The 14,809-nt window shown below is 46.3% G+C and overlaps 1 protein-coding gene across 1 annotated transcript; it reads left to right on the top strand.

The window, feature by feature from the left end:
* The first annotated feature begins 4,157 nt into the window (after positions 1–4,157).
* OASL (2'-5'-oligoadenylate synthetase like) lies at positions 4,158–14,640 on the top strand. Its single transcript, XM_054594404.1, has 6 exons — positions 4,158–4,357; positions 8,158–8,440; positions 9,286–9,461; positions 10,386–10,627; positions 11,588–11,735; positions 13,607–14,640. The coding sequence occupies exons 1-6, from the start codon at positions 4,160–4,162 to the stop codon at positions 14,105–14,107; spliced, it is 1,548 nt and encodes a 515-aa protein (XP_054450379.1). The 5' UTR covers positions 4,158–4,159; the 3' UTR covers positions 14,108–14,640.
* The last annotated feature ends 169 nt before the right edge of the window (positions 14,641–14,809 follow it).

Raw genomic sequence — 14,809 nt, 5'->3', positions numbered from 1 at the left:
CGACTTGGCAAGTCAGTGTGTTGCAGACCCATTACACCGTGTGGTGTATAATACAGGAGCCCCAAACCCAAACCGGGGAGCTGCTTAAGTGCTCGTGATATTTAAAAAAAACAAAACAAAACAGCAAAAAAAAAAACAGGGGCCTAGAGGATGTGGACATGCTGTTTATTACTCACATTACAGGGGAGTGCACCTGGCGACAAGTCGGTGCCAGAGTGACCACACCTCCTCCGGTCTGAGGCCCGCAATAAGGGGTTCCAGACAAAGGAGGCACGTGGCCCATGCCTGACTCTAAACTACATTACCCCAGTGTGTAAAACGGTCAGGCAGCAGTCACAGGACAAGAAGTGGCTCCCAAAAGGAGATAAGGAGGGAGTCACAATCCATTCCCAAAACAATACACATTCCTTCTGGCCGGGGACTGTCTGACCAGTGGTTAGTCTTGGGAGGGGGAAGGGCCGCCTCCATTGACCTCACAGGTCTGTTCATTGTATCAGGGCACTCTAGGGAAGACATATGTTCTGAGCAAGTTAACCTCTTCTGAGCCTGTGATTCTAGGAAAGAGGGGTGTCTTAGGTTGAGCTCTCCCAGAAGCGGAGTCTGAGCCAAGGGTGCCAGGGCAAATGGTTTGTTTGGGTTGTGGTACACGGTGAGGCGTGCTGCTGAACAACTGTCCTCTGGAGGCCGCAGGGGAGGGGTCTGTGGACCATGCCTCTCAAGTGTCCCACCAGCAGGAGGAAGTTGTCCACCTGAGCCAGGAGGTTTGGGGTAGGGCTCCTCCAGCATCTGCCACACTGCTGGGGCTCCTCCAGCATCTGCCACACTGCTGGGGCAGGCTCTTCCCCTGGTGGCTCACAGCGGGTGAGCACTGCTGCCCCCCACAGGCAGAGGGCCATTATGGCTCCGGTGGACCAAAGCTTGGAGGCTGTGGCCAGGGAGAGCTCACCTGTGCCTGCCTTTGCCTGAGATCCCTGGTTAGGCACAAACAGGGAGCAACCAATGAATGCATAAATAAGTGGAACAACAAGTCAATCTTTCTCTCTCCCCCTCTTCCCCTCTCTCTCTTTAACTGATAAATAAACAATTTTTAAAAACAAAGAAACTCCTCCGCAGCTTTCCACGAGGTTTCCATGCCCTGTTTTCTGCCTGGCACACCTCACTCTCAAGAGTCTCTTGTCTGTCTCCTCCACTGCTCTAGGGCCTCTTGGGGGCAGGAACCTGTCTTATTTTGTCTTCTTAACACAATGTCTAGCACCTAGCAGACACTCAATAGATAATCAGTAAATGAATAGTGCTTGCATTTACTGAGTGCTTTCTCTGTTCAATGTTCTTGTACTTAATTTGCATGAGAACCAATGGGGCACTGTCTTATTATTAAACCCATTTATGGACACATTATGGGAGGGTTAGGAAGGTTAAAAGCCTGTAAAGTTTTGACTGGAACTTAAAGTCTGTTCGTCTGGCAGATGATATAACACTGAATATAAAGAACCCTAAAGATTCCACCAAAAACTACTAGGACTAATAAATAAATTCAGTAAAGTAGCAGGATGCGAAATAAATATCCAGAAATCAGTTGCATTTTTATACACCAATAATGAACTAGCAAAAAGGGAAACTAAGAAAACAACACTGTTTACAACTACATCACAAATAACATAAAATACCTAGGAATACATTTAACCAAAGAGGTCAAAGACTTGTACACCTAGGAGTACATTTAACCAAGGAGGTCAAAGACCTGTACTTGGAAAATTAGAAGGCACTGAAGAAAGAAACTGAAGAAGATACAAATAAAAAAAAACAACAACAAATACCATGCTCACAAAATGGAAGAATTATCATTGTTTAAGTGTCCATATTACCCAAAGTGATCTATAGATTCAATGCAATTCCTATCAAAATACCAATGGCATATTTCACGGAGCTATAACAAATACTCCAAAAATTTTTATGGAACCAAAAAGACCTGGAATAACCACAGCAATCTTGAGAAAAAAAGGACAAAATTGGAGATATCGCAGTACCTGATTTCAAACTATATTACAAGGCTATAGGAATCAAAACAGCATGGTACCAGCATAAAAAACAGACACAATAAATCAATGGGATAATAAAGAGCCCAGAAATAAACCCATGCCTATATGGTTAATTAATAATTAACAAAGGAAGCAGGAACATATAATAGGATAAAGAGAGTCTATTCAATAAATGGTGCTTGGAAAATTGGAAAGATAGATGCAAAAAAAAAAAAAGAAAGAAAGAAACTCAACCACATTCTTATACCAGTTACAGGAATAAACTCAAAATAAAATAAAGATGTAAATGTAGGATTCCAAATCATAAAACTCCTAGAAGAAAACATAGGCAGTAAAATCCCAGACATTTCTCTTGGTAACATTTTTTTTCTGATATATCTGCTTGGGTAAGAGAAACAAAAGAAAAAAACAAATGGAACTACATTAAACGAAAAGGTTTTTGACAGCAAAGGAAATTGTCAATAAAATGAAAAGACAACCCACTCAATGGAAGAAGATATTCACCAATGATATATCTGATAGGCAGTTAATATCCAAAATTTATAAAGAACTCATACAACTCAACATCAAAAAAACAAAAACAAAAACAAATCCAATTTAAAATGGACAAAGTTTCTGAATAGGCTTTTCTCCAAAGAGGCAAATAAACATATGAAAAGGTGTTCAAGGTCACTAATCATTAGAGAAATGCAAATTAAAACCACAATGAGATATCATCTCACACCTGACAAAATGGCTATCATCAGTAAATCAGCAAATGAGTATTGGCAGGGATGTGGAGAAAAGGGAACCGTTGTGCTCTGTTGAAGAGAATGCAGACTGGTGCAGCCACTATGGAAAACAGTATGGAGGTTTCACAAAAAAATTAAAAATGGAACTGCCTTATGACCCAGCAATTCCACTTCTGGGTATATATCTGAAGAAACCCAATACGCGAATTTGAAAGAATATATACTCACTTATATTCATTGCAGTGTTATTTATAATAGCCAAGCTATGGTAGCAACCCAAGTGCCCATTAATAGACAAGTGGATTTAAAAAAAAAATCTGTATGTAATGGAAAAAATATAATCAAGACTATATATTTAAAAAAAAATATCTGTGGTACATATACATACAATGGAATATGACTTGGCCATAAAAAAGAATGAAATCTTATCTTTTGCGACAGCATGGATGGACCTAGAGGGCATTATGCTCGGTGAAATAAGCCAGAGAAAAACAAATATCACATGATTTCACCGACATGTGGAATCTAAAGAACAAAATAAATGAACAAACAAAACAGAAAAAGACTCATAGACTGATGGTTGCCAGCAGGGTGAGGGTTGGGGGCCTGGGTGAGAAAAATGAAGGGATGAGAAGTACAGGTGGGTAGTTACAAAATAGTCACGGGGATGTAAAGTGCAGCATAGCAAATACAGTCAATAATATTGTAGTAACTCTGTATGGTGCCAGGCAGGTACTGGGAACGTCAGGGGAAACACTTTGTAAAATACATGATTGTGTAACCACTGTGCTATGGACACCTGAAACTAATACAAAATAATATTGAATGTAAATTGTAATTGAAAAAGATGAAAAATATTTAAATTTAAACAAAATAAATAAATCTGTTCTGTCTGATTCTAGAGTTCCCCACTGCTCATCCCAACCATGAACAAGTCTCTTCTCTTTCTGGACCTTCGTTTGTAACTAGGTGAGGTGACTGAGTGACAGGTACAGTACCATCCAACTCTGACCTACTGGGAGAGTTGTCTCCTCTAAGGTCCAAACTCAAGCGAATTTCAGTTTCCAAACGTCATAGAAGGGAAACTCCGAAGAGTTGAGAATCGAAACCAATTGAAGAAAGGTGGGTCGGAAGCCAAACCTGTTAAGGTGGCCCCGGATATCCAGCCTCAGCTCAGTGTCTTTTAGTGCCTCTGCCACAGCGAGGGTTTTCCAAGAAGGGGCTCCCAGGTCAGCCCAGTCACTCCTGGTTTCCTCCCCGCGATGGTCCTTTATGCCAGCAGGGCGCTAGAGGATAACTGAGAAGGAGCTTCCTTAAAGAAGGGAGTGGATGCCAGGAGCCGGGTGTGTGGCTATATAGTTGTCTGGCAAGTGGCACTGTCAGACAGAGATGGCACTGTCTCCGGAGCTGTATGGCACCCCTGCCTCCAAGTTGGACTCCTTCGTGGCTCAGTGGCTGCAGCCCAGCAGGGAGTGGAAAGAAGATGTGCTGGAGGCTGTGCAGACCGTGGAGCAGTTCCTGAGGGAAGAGACCTTCCAGGGGGAATGTGGGCTGGACCAGGGGGTGCAAGTGCTGAAGACGGTGAAGGTGAGGCTGGTCTTCTCCATCCCCGGGCCAGGGCTGGACAAACCCAGACGGAGGGTCTTTATCCTAATTCTGAGGATGCTGGGGACTTCTTGCCTCAATATGCTTAGACCATACTGCTGACATCTCAGGACACCCCACCTTAGTTGCCTGCACCCCATCACATTGCTGCCTTGAGTAGAAGAATCTGGTAAGGAAGCTAATAATCACTCATTTTGGGGTGTGCTCTAGCCTAACCCCTCAAACATGTTATCTCTAATTTGTACATCCTGTGAGGTAGGTACTAATCCTTTCCCATTTTTCAGATGAGCAAAGTGGAGGCTCAAAGACATGATTTGTAACAATCAAATGCAAAGTAAGGTCTTTGACTGTCTCCTGCTATGAATAGATCATCCATAAAATATAGTTTAGAAACAACTGGGGAAATTTTAATATGACCTGGATAGTAAATAATATAAGGGAATCATTGTTAATTTTGTTAAGTGTACTAGTTTTGTGGTTAAGGAGGAAATATTCTCTTTCATTGGACACAAATGCTAAAGTATTTAAGGACAAAGATTCTTGGTGTCTGTAATTTACTGTGGTTTAGATGAAGCAAATGTGGTGAGAGAGTTTAGGGGTGTTGACTCTTACTGACTGGATATATGAGTTCATTGTATTTTCTTTCTGTTTCTGTGTTTAAAATTTTTGATAATAAAAAGTGTTTTTTTAATGAAAGCACAGAAAGGTGAGGTAATTTACCCAACATCACACAGCTAGTGGTAGAGCTGGGACTTGAACCAGGGTTTATCTGACTCCACAGCCAGGGCCCCAGACCTTTCCTCCAGATGCTTCGTATCACCTCCTCTCCTAGCTAGGATCAAAATTCAAGAGGGTCAAAACTAGAAAGGCCATGGAGAACCCAACAGTCTCAGTCAATCCCTCCCTTTAACATTAAGGACACTAAGGCACAGAAAGAATGAGAGATGGCCCAAGGTCACACAGAAAGCTGGTGGCAAAGACAAGACTAAAATTTGGACACCCCCCCCCCCCCCCCCCCCGCCAAATTCTGGTTTCCAGCCCAGCGCTCTAGATCTATCTCCAGGGGCAGCCACCTCAGGGAAGGATCTAGAAGTTTCAGGCCCCCATCTCTTCTTTGCACCCATCCCCAGCATATGTAGCCTGAGGCCATGTGATTTAGAAGTGAGAAACCATACATTTTGACATCCAACAGACCTAAGTGTGGTACTTGGCTTCTTCCCTTACTGGTTCTGTGACTGCAGATTTACCATCTTAGCTCTCAAACCCTCTGTCTTCTCACCTGTAATTGGGGCAAGAGCAGCAGCAGCAGCATCCCTCCCTCATCAAGCAAATGGGGAGGTGGGCTACATTATTAGCACATAGTAAATGTTAAATATATATATATATATATATAATTATTATTATTATTATAAATTCTTGCCTGAGCTATCTCTTCAGTCTTGGGCACCAGTAAGAGTCAAGCAAACCGTCCCAGATCGCCCCCTTGACAACCCTGGCAATGAAGTAGCAGATGGTATGGGGGGAAGACCCAACAGGAGGACGCTACAAAGAGAATGAGTTTTGACAGCAGGAAATAACACTTACCCAGCTCTCAAATTCTGCCCGCAGACCATACCCACTCCCCGTCTTGAAACCATGAAATAGTAGAAACACCCGAAGAACAATGGCCAATGAGAAATAATACTTCATTCGGCCTCTAAGCCCTCCCCTGACTCTGAAAATCTGGTGAGCTGTGCCGGTCCACATGAGTGAATGCTTGTCCTTGAATGAGTTCGGTTTAAACAAGTTTGAACTGAAGCAAGTCCTGAAGGCAATTCTAGAATGTTCTTTCCTCTCTGTTTGGCTCTTATCACTGGAGAAGGCCTTCAGCAGGATGTGGCCCTTGTCCATGCACAGGGAGCCATCCCCAACCCTCTCACACAGGGCAGAAACACTGAGTCTGAATGCAGGTAGAGAATGAGAATCAAAAAGGTAGGGAGAAAAAAATGGCGGACTCCTCCTTCTCAGGAACAGGGCTTGGCTCATAGACTTGGGTCACAGGGAAGAAAGAGGTCAAAGAACTATATCCTGTGCTCTGACTCTTTAGCTAACTCTGACTATAGCTCCTGGCAAGGAGCACCTGGCAAGTTGCTTAGCTAACCACAACTGCCTCAGTTTTCTCATCTGTACTTTGGGTATAATTATGCTAGACCCACCTCAGCCAGTAGGTGTGAGGATAAAAGGGTCTCGGATGCGTAAAAGGCTTTCAGGAATGCCAGGCACGAGTGCTCAACCCACAACAGCTGCAGCGATTCGCCCACCAGGAGAGGAAGCTAACCTGAGTTCTGTTCAGCCCCAGCAATTCCACCTCCCGATCCGGAGAGGGAAAGAAGGAAGGCCAGAGAGTTGTAGGGCTTTTGTATGCCAGAGACAGCATGGGCTGTAGCGCAAGCCCAGAGTCCCAGAACATCACAAAGACCCGTTTGGAATTATCCAGCTCAGGCTCCTTCCATTCAGATAGAGAAAGCGAATCCCAAGCAGCAGAAAGAATGGTGTGAGTCAGACAGATAAAGAGGAGAAAGAGAAATATATTGCTGACTTCTGGTGTGCCAGGCATCACAGAAAGCCTTTGTTACACACTCCTCATCTGACCTTTTGAGTAAACCAATGACCCATGTTCCATCATTTCTCTGATTTTATAGATGTAGGGTTCAGAATAATCATATAGCTGAAAAACAAGGGCAGGAGTCGAGGTCAAAGTCAGGCTACCCTATTCCACAGTCCACGGCTCTAATCCACCAGGAAATCCTGCACCTCCCTTTTTAATGTCATAACATTACTCCGACACCTCACCCCGCAGAATTCTCAAACAACCCTGTGGAGGAAGCATTTGTATTTCCTTGGAACAGACATAGCTCTGCAGATGAGATGATGCAGTGTAGTAAACAAGAAGCTTGGACTCTGGAGTCAAGCTGTGTACTGTGTGGCCCTGGGCAAGTGACTTATCCTCTTTTTTTATTATTACATTTATCAAAGTGACATTGATTCTTAGGGCCATATAGGTTTCAAGTGTACATTTCTATGAGACATGATTATATATTGCACTGTGTGCATCACCATGTACTTGGCCCCTTTACCCTTTACTACCCTCCCACCCCCTTCCCTCTGGTAACCACAACGCTGTTCTCTTATCTGTCAGTTTCAGTTTTATATCCCACAAGTGAAATCATGTGGTTCTTAGCTTTTTCTGACTCACTTCTTTTGCTTAGCACAATACTCTCAAGATCCATCCATTTTGCCACAAATGGCAGTATTTCAGCTTGTCTTATGGCTGAGTAGTATGCCATTGCATACATATACCATATCTTAACACTCCCCTCTTTCAAAGGACACTTTGGTTGCCTCCATGTCTGGGTCACTGTGAATAATGCTGCAATGAACACAGAAGTGCATATCTCTTTGCGAACAAATGTTTGAGTTTTTGAGGTTAACACCCAGAAAAGGGATTGCTGGGTCCTGTGGTAGCTCAATTCTTAATTTTTTGAGAAATGCCATACTGTTTTCCATGTGGCTGTGCCAGTTTACACTCCTGCCAACAGTGAATGAGGGTTCCTTTTTCTCTCCAACCTCTCCAACACTTGTCGCTACGGCTTCTCCTCTGGACATCTCAGTTTGCTCGGCCGTAAAGAGGGGGTACCAACCCATCCATTAGGGTTGTGGTGAGCAGTCAGCATGTAAAGAGCCTCGGAGATGGCCTGGCACAGAGAGTGGCCTCAGAGTGACGGGGGCTCTGTGTCCTGCAGGTGGGCTCCTTTGGGAACGGCACAGTGCTCAGGAGCAACGCGGAGGTGGAGCTGGTGGTGTTTCTGAGCTGTTTCCGCAGCTTCCAGCAGGAGGCCAAGCACCACGAAGCTGTTCTGAGAATGATATGGAAGAAGTTGTGGACTTGTCAGGACTTGCTGGCCCTTGGGCTCGAGGTCTTGGGGCTGACGCAGGGAGTCCCCGATGCTCTCGTCTTCACCATCCAGACCAGGGGGACTGCGGAGCCTGTGACTGTCACCATCGTGCCTGCCTACAGAGCCCTGGGTAAGGGACGAGGAAGCCCACCTGACTCACCCACTTGCCCCTCCCAAGAGGCCTGCAACTGCCTCACTTCTCATTCATGGCCACATTCCTGCCTTCAACTTCTGTCCTGCTGGGGGCTGGTGACCACAATGCACGGGACTGACCCAACTCCAGCTGTCATATGGCTCAACTTGGGAGACATATTTCTCAAAGAATCATGCAGATAAAAATGTGATTGCAAGAGGAGGCAAGACCGCGGAGGGAAAGAAATTAGAAGAGTAACCTTGGGTGCTTCTGTAGCACTTACCACAGGTTCAGGGTAGAGTTGGAGCTGTCATTGTTTGGGCTTTTCCAGAAGCAGACCCTTGAGGCGAGGGTTGGAGGGCAGGCAGTCCCAGGAAACACTGGTAGGGAATAGAGGAGTGGGACAGAGAAGGGAAGTCACATTACAAATCAACACACAGGGCAATGGGTGGGCACGTTCCAGATGCGATGCATGCCCCAGCAGCATGCCCCTCAGCGACGCACTGGCAGGTGCATTTGCCAAGTGATGGCAGAGCCCCACTCTTGTGCCTGGAACTCTCTCCCCTATGGTGATGGGAGGGTCAAATAAATCTGAGAAATCCAAAACAGACATTAAGGGAAAGTGATGGGGTCATTAGGGGAAGACAATAGTCCTTGAGGGGCCTAAGCATTAGAAAACCCACTTTGAGCTCTCTTTATCCTCTTTGCTCTAGTAAGCTATGAGGCCCCAGGTTTCCCTGGAGAAATACTCTAGTGAATTAGCAGGCTCTCCAGGCCCAGGACACTCAGCAACCGAAGACTTTCAGGCCCTGATCCCCTCCCTCTGCTTCCTCTCCCCCAAGGGCCTTCTGTTCCCAAATCTCAGCCACACCCTGAGATCTATGTGAGTCTCATCAGAGCCGGTGGTTACCCTGGAAATTTCTCGCCCTCCTTCTGCGAGCTGCAGAGAAACTTCGTGAAACATCGGCCAACCAAGCTGAAGAGCCTCTTGCGGCTGGTCAAGCACTGGTATCTGCAGGTGAGGGGGCTGCCAGGATGGGGGCAGGAGGGTTCCCTGGCTGGGAATTGAACCAGCGACCCTTTGGGTTGCAGACCAGCATTCGGTCCTCTAAGCCACACCAGCCAGGGCTAAACATGTACTTTTTTTTTTTTTTTTAAGATTTTATTTATTTTTTTAGAGAGAGAGGAAGGAAGGGAGAAAGAGAGGGAGAGAAGCATCGATGTGTGGTTGCCTCTCAAGTGCCCCCAACTGGCTGGGAGCACTGGCTGGGAATTGAACCTGCAAATTTTTGGTTCACAAGCCAGCACTCAATCCACGGAGCCACACCAGCCAGGGCCTAAACATGTACTTTTAATGCTGCAGGTACACAGTCTAGTACTGGCTAACATCAATTTCACTGGCATATCTACACATTAATCTCAGCCCATTAAGGACTTCTAACAAGAGAAATATCCATTTAATTCAGCCCCCACCAATTCCCTCTCCAAATGGTGGAGATATTTATATTTCAAAATATCCAGATGACACCTAAAACTAATATAATATTGAATGTCAACTGTAATTGAAAAAAGTTGTTAAGGGGAATTGTATACCTCTTTAAGATATGTCAGAATGATGGTTAAATAGTCACAAAGTGACTGTCAGTTCCTTTTTTCATGACGGTCTAGGCTGGGATCCTGCTCACAGCTTGGGACACCTCTTCGTAACTCTGTCCCAGTAGTTATATCCAGCACAATTTGAAACACACTGGACTAATCCAGCCCCTTCATTCATTCTAAAGCAAGGAAACACATTAAGGCCAGGGAGGGAGGGTGACTTGGCCGAGATTGCCTGGCCAGTGATGGCAGAGCTGGGGCAGGAACTTGGATTATCCAGTTTCTCATCCCGTGCCACCCGGACACAGAACCTTGGGGTCCCTCTCTCTTCCCATTCTTTCAACAGTATGTGAAAGCCAAGTGCCCCAGGGCCATGTTGCCCCCTCTCTACGCCCTTGAACTACTGACAATCTACGCCTGGGAAATGGGGACCCTGGAGGATGAGAGCTTCAGGCTGGACGAAGGCTTCACCACTGTGATGGAACTGCTGCAGGACTACGAGCTGCTCTGCATCTACTGGACCAAGCACTACACATTCCAAAACCCAGTCATCGAGGACTGTGTCAGAAAACTGCTCCAAAAAGACAGGTAGTGGGCCCCGGGAGGGTCAGGTGACCGCCACCCTGTAATCCTGCCTGCCTCTTCTACCTGACAGGATGATCTCAGGGAACCAGGGACGTTGAGAATAGCAAGCCCGGGGCCCGAAATGTTCAGTTCACTCCAGCAGCCTGTGATCACATTCTGTCACATAGATGAAGGCGCAGCTTCCTCCTAACTCAAAGCCCCTTATCATGGAGCAGAAGGTCAGCTCTTATCATGGGCTTGGCATCCAACACCTGTGGTCATGCCAGCAACCTACAGGGGCCTAGTGGACGCCCTCCAAGCCTGTATTCTTTAAAATATCCATTTAACATTTATATAGCAGAGAGATACGTGGAGGCAGCCCAAGCCCTCCTCTGTTACGGAGGAATCCCATCTGCTGGTTGCGAGATCTTAGGAGGTCTGTGCCTCGGTTTCCTCATCTGTAAAATGGGGATAACAACAACAATACTAGTCCCTGACTTATGGAATTGTTGTAAGGATTAAAATAGGTTAATTCACACAGACTTTGGCCCAGTGCCTCTAATATCAGTAGTTGGGGGAGGTGTTGTTATTATTATCCAAAGCATTTCAGCAGCTCTAGCCGCAAGCTTATGTAGCCTGTCAGCAAAACAATGTCTTTGAACTTAAGAGGCCCGCCTACCTGAGTAGGCATCTGTTATTGCTCCAGCGTGCCTTTTGGCATTTCGCCCTCCCCACTTACACACACATCACCAAAATTCCTTATGAACACCTAGAGAGCTCACCCCAAAACGAATTCTTGGAAATCTAATCACCTTTATCTTGTTACTCTCCAGCAATGTTTCTGGGACCTCCTGCACTGATGGTCCGGGGCTCTGGACATAGCAGATGCTCAGGGCTTGAAGAGATGATGTCTGAGAAGCATTCTTTCTGGCTTGCAGGCCTCCAAACCAGAAAGAGCCTGGGTACCCTCTCCTTGTGTTGCAGGCCCATCATCCTGGATCCGGCTGACCCTACCCGCAATGTGGCGGAAGGGTACAGATGGGACATAGTGGCTCAGAGGGCCAACCAGTGCCTGAAGCAGGACTGTTGCTATGACAACAGGGAGAATCCAGTCACCAGCTGGGATGTGAAGGTAATGGCTCCTCTCCAGGCTGCTGCCAGGGGCTTGGAGCCTAGAATGAGATAAATGCAGTGTTTACTTACTTATTTCTGTGTTCATGGAGCCAACAGGGCATTAAAGTCAGAGAGCCTAAGGCCTGGGCTGCACCACCCACCAGCTCTGTGAACATGGGGAGATGATTCAGCTTTCCAAGCCTCACATTTATCTTCAGATTCTTGTTCTCCTTTCCTTTCTTCTTCTCATGCCTACCAGATAATCAGTTCCATGCTCCCAATCATTCCTTGCACGAACTGAGCCAAGGCAAGTCAACTCAGTTGGCTGTTTTGTGCCAGCACTGGTCTTGGGGCAGGTGGGGGGTGGGAGCAAAGGGCTAGTAGTCTCTGAAATAAATTGGTGCGAACCGCTAAAGGATACCTGAATTTTGATTCTCTTTAAATGGACTGGAGAATTAGTTCTCTCATGTTCTTCAGCTAGGCCTCCTCAATCAATAAATATTTCCTTGCTCCAAACTCTGGGGGAAGAAAACCACTAGAACGAATTACCAGAGAACATAACTCTGAAACAAACAAAAAAAAAATGCTAAGTAATATAATATAATGTGATGCCAAATCTATAGTACAGGCAAAGGCCACAATGATCTATTTTAATCACATTGCACTTGAATATTTGCAGAGCGCTTGTCCAGGGACCATTCTGTAAAGTAGAAATGTCAATTATTATTATTATCATCATTTAACAGATGAGGAAACTGAGGCTCAGAGAGGTTAAGCTAATGACCTAGGCCATGCTCTTAAGAGGCAGCAGGAGTCACACCCAGGTCTTTGTAGGGCTCTGGAAATGGAAACTAAATGTTATATCTGAAGTCACCAGAGAAGATCCCTTGAAGAAGTTAGGGCCCGAGGTGGGTCATGAAAGCCAGGGAGGGATATAGACACTCAGGACAGCAGACACTCTGTCCAGGTAGAGGGTCGGGTGTGGGGTTAGGGGCAGAGGACTGGTGTGTGTTCCAGAACAAAAGCTGGACCTGCTTGGAGCAGGGACAGAAGGAGAACCAGAGGCTCTCTAATAAGGTACGGAGATTACAAACTGGAGCCCACCAGCCCAATGATGCCCACAGATGAGTTGAAAAGTGTGTGCCTTTGGATTTTTCCTGACCAGACAAACCATTGTGCGAAGATTTTTACCTTGAACACTCAAAAGACTGGACCATGCTGGGCCTCTGTTCCTTCTAGAAAGGACCAGATAGAGGGCCGGCCGGCCCCAGCGCCTCCCGGTTGTGTTTTTCAGCCACCTGGGTCTCTCGGGTCCTTGAGTGTGGCCTCTTCGTTGGTGAAGACAGACTTTGGAGCAGGTTCAAACACCTGCTCTGTTCCTCACTACCTCTGAGGTGTTCATTAAATCACCCTGTTTGATCACAATTCCCTCATCTGTAAAATGGGATAATAGGAGAACCAACCCCTCACAGTGCTGCTGTGAGAATAAAAAGCATTAAGAAGAGTGTAAAAGGCACCCAGTACGGGGCCTTAAAGGTGGTTGGCACTCCCTAAATGTTTGCTGCTGCTGCTCTTGAAAGGATGACAGCCCTGGCCAGTGTGCAGAATGAAAGGTCGCTGGTTCAGTTCCCAATTAGGGCACATGCCTGGGTTGCTGGTTTGTTCCCCAGTTGGGGCACGTGCAAGAGGCAACCAATCAATATTTCTCTCTCATATTGATGTTTCTCTCCTTCTCTTTCTCCTTCCCTTCCCCTCTCTCTAGAATCAATAAAAGAAAACAATTAAAATTTAATTCAATTTTAAAAAAAGAAAGAAGAGGACAGGTGAAGGGAACTGGGGCACGTGAGACAGGGAGGTGCAGACTCAACCCCTCCCTTCTCTCCTTTGCAGAAGGCACGAGACATCCAGGTGACAGTGGAGCAGTGGGGTTACCCAGATTTTTGCCTCATGGTGAACCCGTATGAGCCCATAAAGAAAGTTAAGGAGAAGATCCGGCGGAGCCAGGGCTGCTCTGGCCTGCAGCGTCTGTCCTTCCAGAAACCCAATGGCAAGCGGCAGCTCCTCGGCAGCCGCAGCTCCCTGGCCGATTTCGGGATCTTCTCCAACACTCGCATCTGTCTGCTGGAGACCATCACCCCCGAGATCCAGGTCTTTGTGACGAATCTGGAGGGTGGGAGCCATGCCTATGCCATCGACCCCAACAGCTTCGTCCTGGGCCTGAAACAGCAGATAGAAGACAAGCAGGGGATACTCAGAAAACAGCAACAGCTGGAGTTCCGAGGTCAGGTCCTGCAGGATTGGTCGGCCTTTGGGAGCTATGGTATTGAGGACAGCGACACACTCCTCCTCTCCGAGAAGAAAGCCAGAAAGCCTCCATATCTTCCCCACTAGTTTCTTCTGGGAAACCTATCTGTGCAGTTCTGCCTTCTCATCTGGGACTCTTCCTATCAGTCACTTCTTCTAGCTCTCTGCTGGCGAGGTCCTGTTTTCACACCCTTTGTTAAGAGTTATTGTACCCTTCCCTTCTAGTGGAGGTATAAGGAGGAGTGTGAAAGATTAGGTACGCAAATGACCAGACCATATATGACAAGAGAATTCTGACCCACAACCTCTATAGCCACCAGTTTGGGAAGCCAAACCACCACCTGTGCAGCAACCAACCCAAAACTGTCAGGACTTGGTCAATAACTGCCAGCTTCCCTAATCCTCCCCTACCCCTTCCAACTCAGGACCAACCAGAGAAAGCCAAGTAAGCCGTCTAACAGTCACGTAGGATGATGTCCTGCCTCTGGATTGCCCGCCTCCAGCTTCCCTCTGCCACCAACTTCAATCAGGGCACACCTGAGGCCTTCTTGACTTCCCACCATAAAATTTCCCCATTGCCTGTGTTTGAGTCTCTGCCAAAGGCAGGGGATGTTGGCTGATTCCCGTGCTATAGCAAGTTGGGAATAAATAAACTTTGTTCATTTTCTTTTGGATGATCTTCGTTTCTTTCCACAGGTGCTAATGCTGTCCTAGTGATGATCGCTTAGTCCTTTGAGCCTCTCAAATCTGAGAGTGAAAACTGGAGAAACTGAGAAAAAAGGGAAGCCA

This window comes from Pteronotus mesoamericanus, unplaced genomic scaffold, assembly GCF_021234165.1.
Source record: "Pteronotus mesoamericanus isolate MK-2021 breed Mesoamerican mustached bat unplaced genomic scaffold, CSHL_Meso_final scaffold_507, whole genome shotgun sequence".
In the NCBI taxonomy this organism is placed as follows: Eukaryota; Metazoa; Chordata; class Mammalia; order Chiroptera; family Mormoopidae; genus Pteronotus; species Pteronotus mesoamericanus.
Note: the sequence above shows the minus strand (reverse complement) of the source record. Positions and strands in the feature narration are given on the sequence as shown.

Bases quoted from the DNA above. Each gene is read 5' to 3' on its own strand.
- OASL (XM_054594404.1), top strand. From the start codon at position 4,160: ATGGCACTGTCTCCGGAGCTGTATGGCACCCCTGCCTCCAAGTTGGAC. The intron at 10,628-11,587 runs GTAGTGGGCCCC...CTTGTGTTGCAG, and splicing joins AAACTGCTCCAAAAAGACAG to GCCCATCATCCTGGATCCGG. The intron at 11,736-13,606 runs GTAATGGCTCCT...TCTCCTTTGCAG, and splicing joins TCACCAGCTGGGATGTGAAG to AAGGCACGAGACATCCAGGT.